The sequence below is a fragment of the Scyliorhinus torazame genome, chromosome 3, assembly GCF_047496885.1.
Source record: "Scyliorhinus torazame isolate Kashiwa2021f chromosome 3, sScyTor2.1, whole genome shotgun sequence".
Lineage (NCBI taxonomy): Eukaryota > Metazoa > Chordata > Chondrichthyes > Carcharhiniformes > Scyliorhinidae > Scyliorhinus > Scyliorhinus torazame.
Genome location: NC_092709.1, coordinates 154,673,517 through 154,696,362, shown reverse-complemented (window position 1 = coordinate 154,696,362; position 22,846 = coordinate 154,673,517). Strand labels below are relative to the sequence as shown.

General features: G+C 45.5%; 1 protein-coding gene across 12 annotated transcripts in view; it reads left to right on the top strand.

The window, feature by feature from the left end:
• LOC140408764 (prominin-1-A-like) overlaps positions 1 to 22,846 on the top strand; it is a 362,788-nt gene that overhangs the window by 312,936 nt on the left and 27,006 nt on the right. For 11 of the 12 annotated variants that reach the window (XM_072496421.1, XM_072496410.1, XM_072496411.1 and 8 more), the window contains one exon: positions 2,342 to 2,438. The exons of the other annotated variant lie outside the window; for it this stretch is intronic. In XM_072496421.1, the coding sequence (XP_072352522.1) occupies positions 2,342 to 2,411 (70 nt within the window). In that variant the 3' untranslated portion in view covers positions 2,412 to 2,438. The remainder of the gene's footprint in view (positions 1 to 2,341; positions 2,439 to 22,846) is intronic. 12 annotated transcript variants of the gene reach the window in all.

Here is a 22,846-nt window from a genome sequence, read left to right as displayed (position 1 = left end):
TATCTCACCAGACTGGTCTCCAGAAACGGGGGCCAAATGGAACTGCACTCTTGGGGGTCTCTCAGGTCATCGGAGGCCCCCAGGTGTATGCCCTTAGGGCAGTGTGGTACCCTGACATTGCTGGTGTCACCCTGGCACTGCCAGCCTGGCACCCTGGCAGTGGCACCTGGGAGCCAGCCTGACACTGCCAGATGCCCAGCTGGCAGGGGCACTGCTCGGATTCCAGGTTGGAACTGCCAAGGTGCTAGTCTGGCATTTTTAGTGTGCTGGCGATCGGGCCGGGGGGTGCCCTCTCCTTATCATTTTTAAGAAAAGTGAGATGGACGCTTGTATCATTGTCTCTGGAAGAGACCCCCGTGCAACCGAATCTCCAAACATCTCCACCAATAACAGACCAGCCGATCTGCAAACCTTTTATAAAATTCCACCCGGTACTCAACCGGCCCCGATGCCTTACCAGCCTGCATTAGCCCAATAGCTGTCCGGACCTCCTCTGCCCCCAACAGCTCTTCCAATCCATCCTGATCCTCCTCCTCCACCTTAAGACACTCCAACCTCTCCACAAACTCCACCCTATTCGACTCCTTCTCAGGCGGCTCCAACCTATAAAAAATTCTTATAGAACGCCTCAAACGCTCCTTTAATATTATCCAGTGCGGACACTCGTCCACTACCTGAATTCTGGATCTCTCAGGAGGCCACCTGCTGCCTTAACTGACCACCAAAAGATGACTGGCCTTCTCCCCATATTCGGACATTACACCCCCTCGAGCACCGCAACTGGATAATATCAATGGATAATAGATCACACTACACCTGAAGCTTCTTCCTACTAACCAGAGGCTCTGGAGTAAGGGCACTTGAATACCTACCATCTACCTCAATGATCTCATCCACCAAACTTTGACGTTCCTCCCTTGCCTCCATATCCACAGAATATGGTTTATATTAAATTATTTCAGTATAGTTATAAAACGTTGCAAGTTGGAACAGCCTGTTGAAAACAATACATGTGTATACAGCACCAAAGAGGAAATTATAGTAAAAATTGAATTAATAGTAAAATTGATTTATAGGGGGTAATTCTGAGCCCAGAGTAGTCATATGCGGCATCGGTGACGGAAAGAATCTGGAAACATGATTCTCTCCGGAGAGATTGTGTTTCCCCATTTTCCCTCACCGGCAATGTCATTCAAATAGATTTTAAAGTATTTAAATATTAACGGGGGCCCATTGCCACATGATCCCCCCCCTACTCAATATTGCGACAGGTTTGGCCAAATGAGAATATATCGAGCATCCCTCCGGGGTCACAGAGATAAGTATAGGCCTCATGGAGGGGGGGTGTTCATGCCTGGGCACTGCCCCGACAAAGGTTGGCATTACCAGGCACTGCCAACCTGTGCCAGAAGGCAGTGCCAGGGGCAGGCCCAGTGGAAGTATGTGTGGTGGGGGAGGAGCGCGGGCACTGAAGTGGGGGGCATTTCTGGTCATACCTTGTTGGGGAGGGGGGGGTGGAATGCTGCCGATAAATGTCAGGGATTGGGGGGGCGGTGAGCCCCCAAACCTCCATGGTGGGGGCTAGGGGCCTCAGTTCTGATGGGAGTGCCCTTTAAAGGTGGCACCTCGATCAGTGTAGAATCAGCTGCTGGCTCTATCAGGCCCCACTCCGGCAGAGTGACAGTGTAAACCACACCCGCTCATTTTTCTTTCTTTAAAGAGGCTTAACATCGGGAGGGAAAACTGGTCTGTGCAACTGCAGAGTTACACGCCAGTCTTCAGTCTGAGCCTGATATTTTGCTAACTTCTGGTAAGGTTCCGCCCATAACCTTTAATTGAACTAATTTTCATTAGACATACCCTGCAAACGTGTAAAGTGACGGTGGTTCATTTCAGAGAATGTCTGTGTCTTGTGTCTAATTTGAATGGGTAGGTCATGCAGAAGAGTGCACTTTAATGTATGTAAATACTGTCAAACTATAATCAGTTTATTGCTGTATCTGTTTGCAAATGCTAAAATAATTTTCATGAGATTTGTTATGCTTTGGGTTTTACCTCAGCTTAGTAATATTTTAAATACTGATAAAATGCAAATAAATATTCTAATAAGTACAACTGTTATATTTGAGAACTAAATGCTTTTAATTTCTTGATAACTTATGTCAATGCAAATTCTGCATTTTTTTAAAATTATGGTTTCTATTTGAATAGAGATTGATGATAACTTTGAAGCAACAGATGCATGCTTTTATTTTAACTGGCATGATCGGACAAATAGTTGTGAAACTGATGCACCAAATATTTTAGCTGAATTGATTTTGGGTTTTATTCACATCAATAGCACTCCTTCAAATGATACTTTGACCAGATTCCCCAGAGCTTCAGCTCCTCCAAAGCTCCCTGGTTGGTGAGACACTCCTGGCTCTGGGGTTGTTAAGGTACTAATTATACTACATTTTTCTCTTTTTTTTTTTCAAAAGAAAATTGTTGTGGGACTGCATCAAATACGATGAAAAAAAGATCTATATACCCTTTCATGACCTCAAAATGCCCTAAAGCACTTCACTGAGGCAAGCTCTCATAAACAGCAATGTGATAATGAACATATAAATCTTTCCAATATTTTTAGCATAAAGGGAGACCCAGGTTAATTTTCTTGGGTCATGGCAACTCATGGAAATTCAGTTGATTAAATCTGAAATTGAAAGTTTGTCTCAGTAATGGTGGCCATGAAACTACTGTCATTTGTTCTAATGTCTAATTTATTGGACTATTACCTGGAATGGATGGGTTGTCTTCGAAATATTGGATAGGATAGGCTTGTACTCAATGGAGTTTACAAGATAAGAGGCAACTTTATTGAAACACAAAATCCTGAGGGGTCTTGACAGGGTAGATGTGGCGGATGTTTCCTCTTCTGGGAGAATCTAGAACTGGGGGTCACTGTTTAAAAATAAGGGTTCATCTGTCTGAGGAGAATCTTTTCTCCCACAGAGTTGTAAGTCCTTGGAACTCGCTTCCTCAAAAGGCAGCAGGATAGAGGTAGATACTTGATAAGCAAGAGGGTGAAACATTATCGAGGTAGGCGGGAAAGTGGAGTTGAGGTAATAGTCAGATCAGCCATGATCTTATTGAATGGCAGAGCAGGCTCGAGGGGCAGAGTTGACTACCCCTGCTTCTAATTCGTAATTTTATGTTAAAAACCCCTCTCATTCACTAATGCCCTTTAGGGAAGGGAATCTGCTGTCCTTGCCTGGTCTGGCCTGCCTGTGACTCAGACCAACATTAATGTGATTGATTGTTGACTGAAATGGTCCAGTAAGCCACTAAGTGGGGATGGACAACAAATGCTAGTATTGCCAGAAATGCCCACATCCCATCAAAGAATAAAAATAAATAAATATTGGTCAGGATATTGAGGAACTTCCCTGCTCTGCTTCAGAATAATATCATGGTATCTTATGTGAACACGTGAGAACACAGATGGGGCTTTGATTTAATGTCTCATTCAAAAGATTTGTCACCTGCAATAGTGTAGCACTCGCTCAGTAATGCACAGAAGTGTCAATTTAAGCTTTTGCACTCAAATGGAACTTGATCCCACACCTCCTGATTTGGAGGTGAGAGCTACCCACTGAATCACAACTGACTTGAGCATTGGAACATTAATGCACTGGAATGATATACGAAGCAAGAGCACTTATCAAAACTGACTTAACCTGAGGAATTGGAGGCCATTCAGCCCCCTTGAGCCTGTTCCACCAACCAATGAGATCATGTTGATCTGTGCCTCAATCCCATTTATTTGCCTTTGATCAATATCCCATAATATCTTACCTAATAAAAATCAGTACAAAAACTTAAATCGGCCTTACATCCATAGCCTTCTGGGGAAGCAATATCCATTACCATTTGTGTGAAAATGTGCATCCTCATTTCACTCATGAATGACCTAGCTTTGTGTTCCTTGTTTTGAAATGCCTCCCCAGAGGAAAATGCTTCTTTATAATTTCTGTATCACATCCTGTTCTTATTAAATAACCAATATAAAATTAGGCTCTAATATAAAACTAGGGAAGTCTTGACATATGGGCAATGGTGAGACCACACCTGGAATCCTGTGTACAGTTTTAATTGCTTTTCTTAAGGAAGGACATACTTGTACATGAAGCAGCTCAGAGAAGGTTCACTAGGTTGGTTTCTTGGACGAGGGACTAACTTATGGGGATAGATTGGGCCTGTACTTATTGGAGTTTAGAAAAATGAGAGATGGCATACAAGTTTCTGAGGGGCTTGGCAGCATAGATGCAGAGAAGATGCTTCCCTTTGTAGGGGAATCGAGAATTAGGAAGCACAGTTTCAAAATTAAGGGGTTTCCCATTTAAGATGGAACTGAGGAGGAGTTTCTTACCGCTGAGGGTTGTTAGTAATTGGTACTGTCTTTGCCAGACCGCATTGGAGGCTGGATCATTCAATATAATTCAGGTTGAGTTAGACAGACTTTTGATCTACAAAGGTCACGGGAACAGGCAGCAAAGTGGAGTTAAAGGCCACAGTCACATGAGCCATGATCTTATTGAATGGCAGAGCAGGCTCAAGAAATCAAATGGCCTACTGCTGTTCCTATTTCTTATGCTCTAATCCAAATTAAGGCAATCTGTCTGCATAATTTAACTATTAAAGTTCTGATATAATTCTGCGGAATCTGCACTCTACGGCTATTGGGTGGGATTCTCCCAGCCCTGGACTGGGCCGGAGAATCCCCGCGATTGGGCCACGCCAACCTGACACCAGCACGCGATTCTCCGCAGAGCGGAGAATTGGCGCCGGCATGGTTGGCGGCCGGCCCGCCGATTCTCTGGCCCGGATGGACCCAGCAGCCGTAAGAAAAGAGCTGAGTCCCGCCGGTGCCGTTCTAACCTGTTCTGGGCCGGCGGGACCTCGGCGTGGAAGGGTCGGGTGGCAGCCTGGTTGGGGGGCCTCTGATGTGTTAAGGGCAGCATGGTGGCGCAGTGGTAGCACTGCAGTCTCACGGCGCCGAGGTCCCAGGATCGATCCCGGCTCTGGGTCGCTATCCGTGTGGAGTTTGCACATTCTCCCCGTGTTAGCGTGGGTTTTCGCCATCACAACCCAAAGATGTGCAGGGTGGGTGGATTGGCCACGCTAAATTGCCCCTTAATTGGAAAAGTTGAATTGAGTACTCTAAATTTATAAAAAATGGGGGTGAAAATGGATCCAAAGTAGATGAGCCCACACTACCTTTACTGCCACAGGTTTGCCCAACCACTTGACATGTTTATGTTCTTTATGCCTCCTAATTTAGTCTAATCTCTAAACATGCATATACAACTCTGTTCATTAATTCTTTGAGATATATAAGCGACATGTTGAGGCCTCATTCTAGATTTCAAGGGAACACCGCTTGTCACATCATATCAACATTTCCTGTTCATGTGTTTTGTCTGTTAGCTCCCACCCAGTTACCAAACCACACCATAAGATTGACTTGGAGTCCCTGGTCCAACGTTGGCAGCTAATCTATCTAACTCAGCCTTAAACATATTCAGTTACCCAGCCTCCAGACTAATGACCCTTTGAGAGAGAGAGAATTGGCCATCTCCATCTTAAATGGAGGACCTCTTGTTTTTAAACAGTGTCCCCTAGTTCGCTTCTCTCCCACCCTGTCAAGTTTCTTCATGGTCCTGTGTGTTTCATTTAGATCATCTTTCACTAGGGTGGAGCAGTGATTAGCACTCCTGTCTCACGCCGCCGAGGACTTGGGTTCGATCCCAGACCCGGGTCACTGTCCGTGTGGAGTTTGCACATTCTCCCTGTGTATGGGTGGGACTCATCTCCACAACCCAAAGATGTGCAGGGTAGGTGGATTGCGCCCCCACCCCGCATTGGTGGAGCTCATATTCCTCAAGGATCCTGGGGTAACCAATTGTCCCCAGCCAATAGGATCCGGGCAGGTTATAACACTTTTTTTTTAAATTTAGAGTACCCAATTAATTTTTTCCAATTAAGGGGCAATTTAGCATGGCCAATCCACCTACCTGCACATCTTTGGGTTGTGGGGGCGAAACCCACGCAAACGTGGGGAGAATGTGCAAACTCCACACGGACAGTGACCCAGAACCGGGATCGAACCTGGGACCTCAGCGCCGTGAGACTGCAGTGTTACCACTGCGCCACCGTGCTGCCCTTAACACTTTTATAAAAGCAAAATACTAAGGATTCTGGAAATCTGAAATAAAACCGGAAATGCTGGGAAAACCCAGCAGGTGTGACAGTCCCTGAGGTGTGGTGATTCTCGGGTTAAATCACCACCAGTCAGCTCTCCCCCTCAAAGGGGAAAGCAGCCTATGGTCATCTGGGACTATGGTGATTTTACTTACTGTTTTCAAGGATTTTGATTTTTTTTATTCCTGGATATTTGGAACTATAAATTTCTTGGAAAAATAGTCACTTTTACTTTGACACATTGCAAAGAAAAGCCAATGACCTTCAAGTCTACTATTTCCACAACCATGTATAATCTACCAAACATGACGCGTACACCTATTAAATCCTCGGCAGCAAGGCTCTACGTAAATAATTATTATCTACAAGAATAATCAGAGGAAGATAATATATTTACATATCCCGCACTTTGACTATTAAAAACATTCTGGCACACAAACCACTCGAGCACACCATCAAGGAAGGACAAGGATCCTGCACGTTCCTCTCCCAAGTCACACACCATCCTGACTTGGAACTATATTGCCATCCTATCATTGTCACTGAGTCAAAAACCTGGAATCCCTCTCCCTAACAGCACTGTGAGTGTACCTACACTAGATGGACTGCAACAGTTCAAAAAGGCAGTTAACCATTACCTTCTCGAGGGCAATTAGAGATGGGGAATAATTGCTGGCCTAGCCAACAATGTCCACATCCTATGAACAAATAGAAAAGAAAAGCCACCCATAGTCGACATTCACCTTCTCTGTCCTAACACGAGAAAATGTGAACTTGTCCACTGGGTGTAATAGTTCATGAATTGTAAAATATTAGTATGAAAATACAGCGGGCTGGATTCTCCACTGTCGGGATTCTCAGTTGCGCCAGCAGTGCCCGGGGATTTCCCAACGGCATGGGGCTGCCCACAATGGGAAACCCCATTGGCCGGCAGGGGCACGCCGCACCATAAAACTGGTGCAGCGGGACAGAGAATCCTGCCCAGCACGTGATCAGGAAGACAAGTGAAATGTGGTTATTTATTGCAAGGGGAATGGAACATAGAAGTAAGGATGTTTGGGTACAGTTGCAAAGGGTATCGGTGAGACCACATTAGAATACTGTGTGCAACTTTGTCTTCATATTGCATTCATACTGCATTCGATGCAGTTCAGAGCAGACTGACTTGACTGATTCCTGGGATGAGGAGATTATGTATTTAAATGGAGAGAGATTGCAGAAATTAATGGTACAAAGGAATCAGGGGTGTCCTGGTGCATGAATCACAAAAGTTGGTACCTAGATGCAGCTAGTGATTCGGAAGGCAAATGGCATGTTGGCATTTATTGCAACAGGATTAGAGTACAAAAGTAGGGAATTATTTGGGAGAGACAATAACATAGCGGTAATGTAATTGGAGTAATAACACAGAGGCCCAAGTTAATGCTCTGGGGACATGGCTGCTGGTTGAATTTAAATTCAGTTAATAAAATCTGGAATTGAAAGCTGGTCTCAGTAAAGGTGACCATGAAGCTATCATCAATTCATACAACAAAAAAGTTCACCTGGTTCATTAATGTCCTTTAGGGAAGGAAATCTGCCATCTTTACCTGGTCCGGCTTATTTGTGCATCGCGACCCACAATAGTGTGGTTGACTCTTAACTGTTCTCTGAATTCAAGGGACTTCTGGTGGCGTACTGTAGGGGGAAGACGCGCATAAGCTGGCTCCCATTGGAGTACTGTACTTTTTGCCCCTTTCCTTGGTCCCATGGATTATTTTATTCGAAATCCCATATAGATATCGGAGTAAAAATCTTTTATGACTAAAATGCCCAAACAAAGCAAGGAAAGGAAAGCTTGGAGCAGAAACTCATCGATGGAGTCTGGGGCCTCTCGGAGCTCAAAGGCAAGTAAAATGGCGGAGTAGGTTTCTGGTTCTCTGTCCACTCCACTAACGGCCAAGGTTCTTTCTGATAACTTGGTGAAGGAATTTGAGAAGAACCAACGAGTTGTGTCAGAATATCTCAAAAGATCAATTGCAGAGGCCTTGGCTCCCATTCTAGCAGCTCTGGAGAAAACTAAGCAGGTCGAGGTCCAGGGAGCCACGATCAAAGATATGGAGGCAGCCTTGGGGACCACAGCGATCAGATTACTGCATTGGAATCTGAACTGACTTCAACCAAAATGAATAGCCTGCTGAGAGTCAAGATGAATGACTTGGAAAGCAGGTCCAGGAGGAAATATATCCAGATTGTGCGGTTGCCAGAGGGGATTAGGCCCATGGCATGCTTATCGGGCATGTTCTTCAAAATGGTGGGCGAGGATGGATTCACAAACCCGCCTGAATTGGACCGAGCCCATCGCACACTTCAGCCACAGCTTCATCCTGTAGACCCACCGCGTGCGGTGATAGTGAGATTCCATAGCTTCAAGGAAAAGGAGAAGGTTTTGCAATGGGCAAAGGAAAATGGCAATTTTAAGTGGAAAGGTCACTCCATTAGGTTTTATCAGGATACGGGTTCGGAGTTTGCAAAGAAAAGAGCGAGTTTAATGGAGTCAAGGCCGCCGGTTCGGGTTGGTCTCCCCAGCTCGTCTTAGAGCAACTTTTGAGGGAAAAGACTATTTCTTCGATGCGCTGGGAGAGGGCAACTCTTTTGTTATAAAGCACAAGTTGGATGGGTTGTAATTTGTTTTTGGGTTCTGTCGATGGGGCATGTTGTATTGTTATATTGTTGAGGTTTCATGTTTGTTCTAATTTTTCCTTGTTCTTGTTGGAATCGAGTTCTTATAATTCTTTATTATAATTTGGGTTTTATACTATGTGGGGTTCTAATCTTTGTACTAATGTATAGCTCCTTTTGCTGCGCATGTTAAATGGGGTTTGGGTATTTTGTCATTTATATCGATTTTTCCCTTTTTCCAGTTGGGAGCCACCCTGCTAACTAAGGAGTTATTTAGCGGAAGCAGTTTTAGAGGATATGCTACAGCTAATTATTGTAGTTTTTTAGATAATGAACTTAGAATTCTTGTTTTATGAGTTTGTTAAACGTAGGTTTTAGTATGAGGGTACGTTTTTGTTTGACTTGCTCCTATTTGTATTTATAGGGTGTGGTCGCTTTCAATGGCGTTGGCATTGTCGGGGGGGGGGGGGGGGGGTAGTTTGCTGACGCTGTCTGTTGATTTTTCTTTGTCCAGTCTTTTGACTTGGTTGGGTGGCCAGCTTGGGTGGATCTTTTTGCTTTATCATTTCAGCATCTCTTGCTGGAAATGGCTGACTCTGGATTGAGGGGGTTGGGAGACCTCCAATTTGTTTGGTCACCTGGAACGTTTGGGGTTTGAATGGCTCAGTGAAAGGTCAAGGGCATTTTCTCATCTCTAGAATTTAAACTTCGATGTAGTATTTGCGAGTCAGAGACCAAATTAGGTTGTGCAGGGGTTGGGTTGGGCAGGTTTATCATTCTGGTTTTGATGGCAGGGCCAGGGATACGAAGATACTAATTGAAAAAAGGGTTTAATTTTCTGGCTCTAAGGTTATAGAGGATCCCAACGGTCGATATGTTATTGTCTGTGGCTCCCTGGTAAACGTTTTTTAAAAAAAACTGTTCTCTGAAATTGTCTAGCAAGCTACTCATTTCAAGGGCAATTAGGGATGGGAACAAATGCTGGTCTTGCCAGCAATACCCACATGAACAAATAAATTTTAAAAACCGTTACTACAGCTATGCAGGGTTTTAGACTGCATTATACAACTGCAGTTGAAGCAGTTCAGAGAAGACTCAATTGACTGATACCTGGGATGGGGGTATTACCTTATTAGGAAAGGATGGACAGGCTGTGCCTTTGCCGTTGGATTTTAGAAGAATGAGAGGTGATCTTATTGAAACATAGATCTTGAGGGGACTTGAGAGGATGAATGCAGAAAGGATGTTTCTTCTTGAGATAGAGAATAGAACTAGGGGACAGAGGGGTCTACCATTTAAGACTAAGATAAGAGTTATTTTTCTCTTGAGTGTTGTGAGTCTGTGGAACTCTCTTTCCCAGAAAGTGGTGCAGGCAGAATATTTTTACGGCAGAGACTGATTCTTGATGTACAGGGGGGGTCAAAAGATATTGAGTGGGTAGTCCGGGAAGTGTTGTTGAGGTCGCAGTAAGATCAACCATGATCTTATCAAATGGAGGAGCAAGCTCCCCATCTAATTCATATGTAAAACTTCATTGCCACCCTCATGAAAATCAAAATGGATATTAACCGCTGGCTCGCCCTCATCAAAGAAAGACAGGATTACTTATAAACAGCACTTCACATGAACTCAGGACATCCCACAGCTCTTTACAGCCAATAGAGTCTTCTTTGTAATATAGGATGTATTGCAGCAAATTTTCACACAGCAAGCTCTATGTATAACAATTTTTCTTTGGTATAAATATTGACCAGGATACAGGAAATAACACCTTTGCCTTTCTTTGAAATATTACTGACGGATCTTTTACATCTAACTGATTGTTACGACCCCTTTGGGGGGGGGTCAAAGACTGCGCTCTATACGATTCCCCCCTTACACAGCTGAGTATGAACTCCCCCAGTAATTGGGGGTGGGGTTTCCCCTTAACAAGGGGGAACTACTCCGTATAAAAACACTGGCCTGGTGCAGGTCGTGGAGGGAGGCACACGGGATATTTGTGTATCCCGTAATAAATCAGGGGCAGGATTTTCTGACCCCCCCGCCGGGTTGGAAAATCCCCGGGGGACAGCGTGAAGCCTGCCCTGCCACTCCGACGCCGGCTGCCGTATTCTCCAGCGCCGGTTCGGGCGGGGGCTGGGATTACGCCACGCCGGTCGGGGGCAGTTGGCAGTGGCCCCCCTGGAATTCTCTGGGCCCCGATAGACCAAGCGGCCGTCGGTTTCTGGCCAGTCCCGCCGCCGTGAATTAGTCATGGTCCCACACGGCGGGTCCTGGCAGGCAGGCCGGCTGGTGCGGTCCTCAGAGGGGTGCGGGGGGACCCGGCCCCCGGGGGGAGGGGGGGGGGGGCACAGTGGCCTGGCCCTCGATCGGGGCCCACTGATCTGCGGGCGGGCCTGTGCCGTGGAGGCACTTCTTCCTTCCGCGCCGGCCACTGTAGGGCTCCGCCATGGCCGGCGCGGAGAAGACACCGCCCTGTGCATGTCCTAGAATATGCCGACCGGTCTGCGCATGCGTGGAACCACGCCAGCGGTTCTGCGCATGCGCTAACTCACGGCGGCTCTTCGCTGCCGGCTGGCGCGGTGCCAACCCTTCCGCCGCCGGCCTAGCCCCTGAAAGTGCGGACTATTCCGCAACTTCCGGTCGGCCCGACGCCGGAGTGGTCCGCTCAGTTTTTTACGCCGCCGTCGGGCCATCGCAGGGATTCGGGAGAATCCAGCCCCAGTTGTTCCTTTCTATCTTACAGTGCATTCCTGTTGTCTCTCCCGTCGGGTTCTACACTGAGAACATAGGGGCTTCAGTTTAACCTCTCAGCTGAAAGGCAGTATCGATGGCAGTGCAGTGTAGCACTCATTCATTACCAGACAGGAGTACGTGTTCAACTCTCTTAGAGTGGGACTTTTAATCACAGCTTTTTGACTTGGAGGCAAGAATGCTCCAAGTGATCCAAGATTGTCGATATGAAAGCACTAATTTTATTCACCTCCTCCAGGTACCCCCAATAGTTTTGAATTATAATCAAATGCACAAATATACCAATCCTATGGTGTACATGCTGTTAAAGGTACAGAAAAAGGTAGTTTTTCTGTTGGCATTGTGGTAATGTCACAGGACGAGTCATGCTTGATTAATGCTCTGGGGACATTTAATTTGTCTGGAATTGAAAAGCCGGTTTCAGTAACAATGACCATTAAACCATTGTCAATTGTTGTAAAAACCCATCTGGTTCATTAATCTCCTTTAGGGAAGGAAATCTGCCATCCGTAGCTCCACAGCAATGTTGTTGACTCTTAAATGTGAAGCCATTCCATTGTATAAGACCATTACAATGTCTACAAAAAGGAATGAAAGCAGAAGACTCACACGGCATTGACCTAGGCACTGGATGCAACAATGGGCAAAATAGGGAGGGCTGCCCCAGTGACTAGTCAAGCATACTCACAGAATCATACCGTACAGATAGTAGGGCCTGTAATGAAGCAGGATGGAACAATACGCATCTATGGAGATTCCAAAACAACCATCAATCCGGTTCTATTTGCGGATCAATACCCACTACCATTGATTGAGGATTTGTTTGCCGGCCTCGCAGGAGGACAGAAATTAGCAAGGTCAACCTATCGCAGGCCTACCAACAAATGAATGTCACAGTTGAATCTCAACATCTGCTCACCATTATAACGCCTATTCCACTATAAGAGATTACCTTCTGAAATAACATCAGCATCTGCTTTGTTTCATAGCCAATAGACCAGATCCTTAGCAATCTACTAGGGGGTACAGTGTTACCTTGTGATATACCAATTACTGGTACCAATGAACAGGAGCACGTACATAACTTGGAAGCCACATTGAAACGCCTTGAGATGCATGGTCTTCATGTGAAGAAGGATAAGTATGATTTATTTCAAACATCAGTACAATATTTAGGCCATGTGATCGATAGCAAGGATTTACAAAAGACACAAGAAGATGGAGGCTATTATGGAGGCCCCATGACCAACGAATGCAACTCAGTTAAGATTATTTCTAGGGTTAATTAACTACTATGGGAAATTCATCCTTAATCTAGCAATCCTCCTAAAACCATCACATTTTTGTGCATAAAATAAGCATGGCAATGGACACCAGAATGCGAAAAAGCATATAGGTCAGCTAAACGGGCACTGAAGATGTCAGAAGTGTTAGTATATTTCAACCCAAAGTTACCATTGCAAGTTGCCTGTGATGCCTTGCCATGTTGAGTTGGAGCGGTGGTGTCACACATATAGTACCTTTGGGAAGAAAGACCAATAACTTTTGCGTCATGTTGGAGGAGGAGGTAGTGAATATTATTTTTGTTGCGAGAAGATTTCACCAATACCTATATGGTCATCACTTCACATTGTTGATGGATCACAGGCCCTTAACATAAATTTTTGGGTAACATAAATATATTTCTTCGTTGGCAGCAAGTAGACTCCAACGATGGTCTTTGATATTGATGGCACATTCTCAGTCAGAGAGAGCCATGCCAATGCTGATGCATTGTCACGTTTGCCTTTGCCTGCTGGTCAGACAACATCCAGTATTAAAATTTCTTTCATCGTGTGCACATAGAACACATTCCAATGACTGCAGCTCAGGTCCTATGACATAACAGAAATGATCCCACGATGGGAAGGTACTGGAAATGATATTAAAAGGGAGGATAGCAGGAACGCATCCTGAATTAAAGTCAGATATTTCCAGTAAACCCGAGTTACAGTACAGGGCGGATGCCTGTTTTGGGGGATGCGGGTAATAATTCCTCCAAACTTGCGACAAGGAGTATTGGAACAATTACATGAAGAATACCTGGGTATAGTTCGAATGAGCTACTTTTGGTGGCCAGGAGGGAAAAAGCATGATTGTGCTAGTCATGTGTATGGATAAGGAATGAATGAATGAATGAACCACCACCGTTGTCCCCATTGCATCCATGGGAGTGGCCTAAAATACCTTGGCAATGTATATACATTGGCTTTGCTGGTCCATATGAAGGCTACATGTTCATGGTCATGATAGACGCACACTCCAAGTGGCCTGAGGTGGTCCTAATGAAGTCAACAACTGCAGAACAAACCATTGAAAAGCTCAGTGAGATTTTCGATAGGTTTGGGAGCGAGAACAAATCATGAGTGACGATGGTCCACAGTTCATGGCTCAGAGTTCGAGGACTATTTAACGATGAGTGGTATCCAACACATAAAATTGGCACCTTACCACCTATCGACGAATGGTTTAGCCAAAAGGTATATCCAGTCCTTGAAGCATGCACTGAGAGCCTCCAAGGGCTAAAGTTCATTGCATCGCTGTTTAAACAGTTGCTTGGCGATGTATCGCAACACCACACACGTGACTATGCAGTGTTCCCAGCTTTCCTACTATTGAAGAGGAAGCTGAGAATTACATTTGATCTACTCTTACCGAAGGAGATGCCCAAGATAATAGAACACAATCAGCAGTCGGCGAGGCAGGGGAGGGGGACACACGTGAGCCAATTGGACCACAGGGAACAGGCCGGGAAGGGAGAAGAGGAGAATAGGAGGGGGGGGGCTAGAGAAAAAAGGAGAGGGAGACCGGAGAGCGGCTGATACACAGAGGCCAGGGGGCCTAGAAAAAGGACACCAGGGGGAACCACCGGTTTGTCCCAGGGAGAATAGATGGAGGGTTTTCGGGGTGGCACAGGGCAGGGATAAGAAGGTTGGGGGACCTGTTTGTGGATGGGAAGTTCGCGAGCCTGGGTGAGCTGGAGGAGAAGTACGGGCTCCCCTCGGGAAACGCCTTTAGGTATCTACAGGTAAGGGCATTTCCCAGGCGGCAAGTGGTGGAATTCCTGCTGCTGCCGCCACGTACAGTACAGGACAGGGCGCTCTCGGGGGCGTGGGTTGGAGAGGGGAAGATCTCGGCAACATACCAGGTGATGTAGGAGGAGGAGGAGGCCTCGGTGGAGATGCTGAAAGGTAAGTTGGGGGAGGAGATCGAGGAGGGGACGTGGACAGATGCCCTAGGGAGAGTGAACTCTTACTCTTCGTGCACGAGGCTCAGCCTCATACAGTTTAAGGTGCTGCACAGGGCACACATGACCGGGACAAGGATGAGCTGTTTTTTTGGGGGTGAGGACAGGTGTGTTAGGTGCTCAGGGAGCCCAGCAAACCACACCCATATGTTCTGGGCATGCCCAGTGCTGGAGTAATTTTGGAAGGGCGTAGCGAGGACGGTGTCGAGGGTGGTAGGATCCAGGGTCAAACCGGGCTGGGGGCTCGCAACATTTGGGGTTGCAGAGGAGCCGGGAGTGCAGGAGGCGAAAGAGGCCGGTATTCTGGCCTTTGCGTCCCTGGTAGCCCGGCGAAGGATTCTTCTTCAATGGAGCGATGCGAGGCCCCCAAGCGTGGAATGGTCAGCAGCAGCAGCAACCCGGGGGGGGGCGGGTTCTATTTTATTTTTGTTTGTCTATACTGGGGGATCTGAGGGGGTGTATATATTTGCTATGTGTTTCGGCGGGTGTTAATATATTTATGTATGGGTGGGAGAGGGGCACTGGGTTGTTTTGTTTTGTATTTAATTTTATTGGGTTCCTTTTACATTTTGTTGTTGATATTTTGTGAAAACTTTAATAAATATTATTTTTTTTAAAGAAAAAGGACACAAGAAAAGGAAGTCTCAAAGAAATTCCTAAGAATGAAGTTGAGGGGGGGGGGGGGGGGAGAGAGAAAAGGGGGAAGGTCAAATGACAAAAGGGGGGGGGGTAGGGTAGGGGAGGACATCGCTCACATGTAAATATCTAGAACTGCCCGTTGTACAGTAGGGGACCCAGGAGAGGACCCTGAAACAACAATTGGAGGGGAGGGGGGGAAATGACTTGTACATTGTAACTGACGTATTTATCTGAACCGAATGTACAGTGTATAAAATGTAAAAGCTTCAATAAAAACATTTCAAAAAAAGAAGTGGATTCTTGCAACTGCGTTGGCTCAACCTGGCCCTGAAGATGAGCTAGTGTGGAGATGACACATAGGTCAGTTGTTATCTATACGCATCTATGTGCCAGTATCATATGTGCCAGAATTACCTCAAGAGGAAACTCCATCAATACTACCACATTGTGTGACTATGACTTCTGGTCAATCCGCAGAAGCAGAGATTGCTGAAGAATCCCCTGCTGCTATTAGTCTTCCTTATGCAAAAGAGACTAATGCCTTCCAGGGTAGAGAAATCCCATGAAGGACCTGAGAGTACTTCTAAGGTTAAGAACAACCAAATCCCTGAAATGCACAGGCAACCAGTGCCGAATAGATGCCCACCAGATTATCTTTCCTACTTACTGTATTACTTCTAGAATCATAGAATCACTACAGTGCAGAAGGAGGCCATTCGGTCCAGCAGGACTGCACCAACCTGATGAGCAACCTACCTAGACCCATGCCCCCACCCATCCCCATAACCCAGTAACTCTATCTAACCTTTTGGACTCTAAGGGGCAATTTATCATGGCCAATCTACCTAATCTGCACATATATGGACTGTGGGAAGAAACCGGAGCACCCAGCGGAAACCCATGCATTCATGGGGAGAACGTGCAAACTCCACACTGACAGTGATTCAAGGCTGGAATTGAACCCGGGTCCCTGGCGCTATGAGACAGTAGTGCCAAATACTGTGCCGCCATGCCGCCCACTGTGTAATGATTTAATGCATACCCTTGACTATGTTTTAATGACTATGTAAAAATACTGTAGTTATTTGTTGTGTTGGACCTTAGAACTACATGGGGAGGGATGTTATATATGTGGGTTGTTGTTGTGTTGCATGGTCATTTTGTCACGTGATAGTCCGTGATGTCATCAGTTACTTCACGGGCTTTGACTCCATTTCGATCAAGCCTTTGTACAGCTCACAGTCATCAATAAACCTCCGTTGATTATTGTGTTCAACCTCATGTTCTTCAGCATTCCATTCTTTTATTCTGCAAGTACAATATACAACAAGAGGTTTGTGCTCTAGATCTAGCTGTGCCCTTAACGAAACTGTTCCAGTATATCTACCAGGCATGTACCTGGTAAAACTGCCATATTTGTCCTGTCTACAAAAGCAGGACAAATCCAATTACCACCACATTAGTGTACTCTCGATCCTCAGCAAAGTGATGGAAGGAATCGTCGGCAGTGCAGTCAAGCAGCACTCTGCAATAACCTGCTTGCTGACACTGTTTGGGCTCTGCCAATGCCTTTCCGCTTCTGAACTGGTTACAGCCTTCACCCAAACATGGACAAAAGAGATAAACTCGTGAAGTAAGAGTGACTGCCCTTGACATCAAGGCAGCATTTGACCGAGCGTGGCATCAAGGGGCCCTAACAAAAGTGGAATCAATGGGAATCAGGGGGAAGAATGCCCACTGCTTGGAGTCATACCTAACACAAAGGAAGATGGTTGTGGTTGTTGGAGGTCAATCATCTCAGTTCCAGGATATCACTCCAGGAGTCCTCAGATAGTGTTCAAGGCCTAACCATCTTCAGCTGCTTCATCAATGACCTTCCCTCCATCATAAGGTCAGAAGTGGGGATGGTTGCAGATGATTGCACAATGTTGAGCATAATTCTCCTCAGATACTGAAGCAATCTGTACCCATATGGATAACATTCAGGCTTGGGCATATAAGTGGCAAGTAAGATTCACACCACACAACTGTCAGGCAACGATCATCTCTAACAAGAGAGAATTTAACCATCACCCTTGACATTCAACATCATTACCATCGCTGAATCCGCCACCATCAATATCCTACGGATTACCATTGAGCAGAAACTGAACTGGGCCAACCATATAAATACTGTGACTACAAGAGCAGGTCAGAGGCTGGGAACTCTGCGGAGAATAACTCACCCCCTGGCTACCCAAGGCCTGTCCACCATGTACAAGACAGAAGATAGGAGTGTGATGGAATACTGTCCACTTGCCTGGATGAGTGCAACTCCAGCAACATTCAAGATGGTCGACACCATCCATGAAAAAGCAGCCCAATTGATTATCATTCTATCCACCACCTTCAACATCCAATCCCTCCACCCCTGATGTGCAATGGCAGAAGTGTGTGTCATGTATAATATTCACTTCAGCAACTCACCAAGGCTCTTCCAACAATACCTTTACAACTGGTAATCTCTACGACCTAGAAGGACAAAAGCCAGCTGATACATGGGAACACCAGAATCTTCAAGTTCCCCTTCAAGCCACCCACCATCCTGACGTGGAACTATATCTCCGTTCTTTCACTATCACCGGGTCAAAATCCATGAATTCCCTCCCTCACTGTATTGAGAATGTACCTGGACTGCAGCAGTTCAAGAAGGCAGCTCATCACCGCCTTCTCAAAGGCAATTAACAATGCGCAATAAAAAATGCTGCCCTGGCCAGCGATGGCCACATCCGGTGAAAGAATAAACAAAAAGCATTTTACCCATTTCAAGTATAGGTTCTCAGTTTATCTTTCTGCTCCTTTGAGTTTGTATTCACTGTATGTCAATGTCAAGTATAGCCCTTGTACTTGGAGAACTTCAAAATGTTCAGCAAATTTCAATTACGATTCTATACTGTTGATCATATGGTAAAATGAACATTTTATATTTTCATATTTTGCAGAACAGATATCTTATTGACCTCCCTTACAGTATAATAGTTTGTTCTGTTAATTTCTCTGGATCTAAAAAGTGCTGAGTATTTGTGAAGAATGTATTGGATACATTCTGCCATTTCCTGCTTTCCATTTTTAGATCTCTATACAGCATAATGAAATGAAAATCGCTTATTGTCACAAGTAGGCTTCAAATGAAGTTACTGTGAAAAGCCCCTAGTCGCCACATTCCGGCGCCTGTTCGGGGAGGCTGGTACGGGAATTGAACCGTGCTGCTGGCCTGCCTTGGTCTGCTTTCAAAGCCAGCGATTTAGCCCTGTGCCAACCAGGCATAACATCTTAAAGGAGGTGTTTAAAAATAGAAATAACCTTCAAAGCCATACACGTTCCTCCAACTGGTTCTGAGCACTTGCACTTTCTCAAGTGTAAATTTCTGCGTGTCTGTTCATATTTGCCAGTCAACAAATTGCTTTTTAAAAATTCTGGAAGGTATTGAAGAAACTGTGTGGCACTATGCAGAACACTATAACTTTCAGAGCTATCCTTTCCGATAAGTGCTGCTGAGTCCACTTAGATGAGGAAATATCATCAAAAAACAGTTAGCAATTTAAAGAACTGATATATTGCTACATTCTCTCCATCTCAGTTCAACAACACAAACCTGTTGCAGATACTATTCTATGTTTCCAAATCGTAATTCCATAAATTGCAGTATTGGACAATGTTAGTGATGGCTACCTTTGGTGATCTAAATTTCATTTAGGTACATTGTATTTTTGTTGGTGTAAAGTTCCAGGCAAGCGACCACTTGGAAGCGACGACTGTCAGAAAAACCCTATTTATTTAACCTACTAGATAAAACTCCTACTCCCTGATAGGTCTCCCATGCCCGGCACACACTTGGGCTGGGCATTTATGTCCCATGGGACCCTTGCTTAAGGGTGTAGCTCCACCCCTTCATCTGGGGAGATCATATTCAGGTGAGGCCACTGGGACACTGATGTTGCAGATCCTGTGGCCTCCGGTCGGGAAAGGAAGTGATAACGGTGGACATCAGAGTGTGGACCTGGAGGGCGCGTGACATGGGCCGGGGGCTAGCCCAAAAAGGGATATGGTTGATTGGCAGGGGCGAGGGTGGGGAGCTGCCCAACCAGGCTGGTCACATGGAATGTGCAGGGGCTGAATGGGCCGATCAAACGGCCACGTGTGTTCGCGCACCTGAGGAGTCTGAAGGCGGACGTGACTTTTTTATTTATCAAGAGACGCACTTAAAGATGGGGGATCAGACAAGGCTGAGGGAAGGATGGGTAGGGCAGGTGTTCCATTCGGGACTGGACATGAAGATCCTGGAGTCTAGCGGGTGAGAGAGGCTGAAGTTTTGGCCTTTGCCTCCCTGATAGCCCGGAGACGGATTTGCTTGGGTGGAGGGACTCAAAACTGCCGAAAGCGGGGGGGGGGGGGGGGGGGGGGGGGGGTGAGTGAACTGGCGGAATTCCTGAGGTTGGAAAGGATCAAGTTCATCTTGAGAGGGTCAGTTGATGGGTTTGCCCGGAGGTGGAAGTCATTCATTGACTTCTTTAAGGATTGTCAACAGAGGGGAAAGGGGGAGGGGTGGTGGAATAAGGAGGTTAAAATGGGGAAGGCAGGACAGGAGTAGGGGAAGGGTGGGGGTGTGGGTGCTGGTTATTTTTTATGTTGTATAATTTTGCTTCTGTCCTTGTGTTTGTTGGTAATATAAATGCTTTAAAATATATATTTTTTAAAGAAGAACAGTCAACATGGTTTTGTTAAGGGGAGTTCATTCCTGATGAACTTTATTGAATTTTTTGAAGAGGTGACCAGGTGTGTAGATGAGGGCAATGCATTTGACATAGTCTACTTGGACTTCAGCAAGGCTTTTGATGGGAGACTGATAGTTAAGGTAAAAGGCCATGGGATCCAAGAAAATTTGGCAAATTGGACCCAGAATTGGCTGAGTGGCAAGAAGCAGAGAGTGATGGTCAAGGGGTGTTTTTCTGACTGGAAGACTGTACGTAGTGGGGTTCAGCAGGGATCAGTGTTGGAGCCCTTGTTGTTTGTGGTTTCTATAAATGATTTAGACATGAATGTAGAAGTGTTGATTCATAAGTTTGTGGCTGATACAAAGATTGGTGGGATGGTAAATAGTGAAGAGGTGCCTTAGGTTACAGATGATTTAGACGGACTGGTCAGATGGGCTGATCATTGGCAAATGAAATTCAATCCGGATAAGTGTGAGGTGATACACCTTGGCAGGACAAACGAGGCAAGGGAATACATGATAAACGGCAGGACACTGGAAAGCACCGAGGATCAGAGGGACCTTGCTGTACATATACACCAGTTCCTTAAGGTAACAGGGAAGGTGGATACAGTGGTTAAGAAGGATATGGTATACTTTCTTTATTAATTGAGTTTAAGAACAGGGAGGTTATGCTGGAACTGCATAAAACATTGGTTAGGCCGCAGAGCACTGTGTGCAGTTCTGGACTCAACATTATAGGAGGAATGTGATAGCTCTGGAAAGAGTGAAGATGAGATTTACCCGGATGTGGCCTGGGCTGGAGAGTTTTAGCTATGAAGAAAGATTGGATAGACTTGGATTGTTTTCCTTGGAGCACAGGAGACTGAGGGGGACTGTTTGAGATGTATAAAATTATGAGGGGCATAGATAGAGTAGGCAGGAATGTTTCCCCTTGGTAGAGGGATCAATGACCAGGCGTTTTAGATTTAAGAGAAGGGGCAGGATATTTAGAAGGGATGTGAGGAAAAACCTTTTCACTCAGAGGGTGGTGAGAGTGTGGAACTCACTGCCTGAAAGGGTGTTGGAGACAGAGAAACCCTCGTAACATTTAAGAAGTATTTAGATGTGATCTTGCGATGCCAAGGGCATACAAGACAGTGGGCGAAGTGCTGGAAAATGGGATTAGAATACTTAGGTGGTTGTTTTTGACCGACACAGACACACCATGGGCCAAAGGGCCTTTTCTGTGCTGTAGATCTCTATGACTCTAAAAAGGCTCCACAAAAAGCAAACAAGATAAATGACCTGCTAATTAGTTTGTTGTGATGGTTGAAGTGTGTTGTCCAAAACACTAAGAAGACAGCAATTCTTTATGAAGTTATTGTAATATTCTTTCACCCCTAAGACTGACCCTGTTTGCAGTTCCTTAAGTAGCAATAATCTTCCAGTACTTTATTACTTCTTGGAGAGATCCTCGATGAATTTTGTGTCAGGAGACAAATTACAATTTATGAAGAGTCATCATCAAGCAATCACATACTTTTCAGCAGGGATTGCCACAAAGCAATTGCATGCAGGGACCAGTGCTCTTAACTTTCTTCCCCTCACCACAACACCAGGCTGCTATGAATCTACAGGAATGTTCCACATTGTTGATCTGGCTGATACACACCACAAACATAAAGAAAGCATGCTCGAATTTGGATGAAAATCTGGCACTCGAGAATGGGTATTTGAAAGGCAAGATCCAAAGCAAAATGAATGGTTTGGTTATTAACAGGGAATGAATATAGACAGAGCACAGAGGGCCTTTGACAATTTGTCATATAAGAGGCTGTTAAATAAGTGAAGAGCCCATGGTGTTAAGGGTAAGATACTGGCATAGATAGAGGATTGGCTGACTGGCAGAAGGCAGAGAGTGAGGATAAAGGGGCCTTTTTCAGGATGGCAGACGGTGACTAGTGGTGTGCCTCAGGGGTCGGGGTCGGGACCACAACTTTTCACAATATGCATTAATGATCTGGAAGAAGGAACTGAGGGCACTGTTGCTAAGTTGCAGATGATACAACGATATGGAGAGGGTCAGGTAGTATCGAGGAATCGGGGAGGCTGCAGAAGGACTTGGACAGGCTGGGAGAGTGGGTGAAGAAGTGGCAGATAGAATACAATGTGGAAAAGTGTGAGGTAATAAACTTTGGTAGGAGGAATGGTGGCATAGACCTTTTTCTAAATAGGAATAGGCTTAGGAAATCAGAAGCACAAAGTTCAAGATTCTCTCAAGGTTAATGTGCATGTTCAATTGGAAAGTTAGGAAGGCAAATGCAATGTTAGCATTCATATCACGAGGACGAGAATACAAGAGCAGGGATGTACTTCTGAGGCTGTATATGACTGGTCAGACCCCATTTGGTGCATTGTAAGCAGTTTTGAGTCCCACATCTCAGGAAGGATGTGCTGGCCTTGGAAAGGGTCCAAAGGAGGTTCACAAGAATGATCCCTGGAATGAAGAACTTGTCATATGAGGAGCG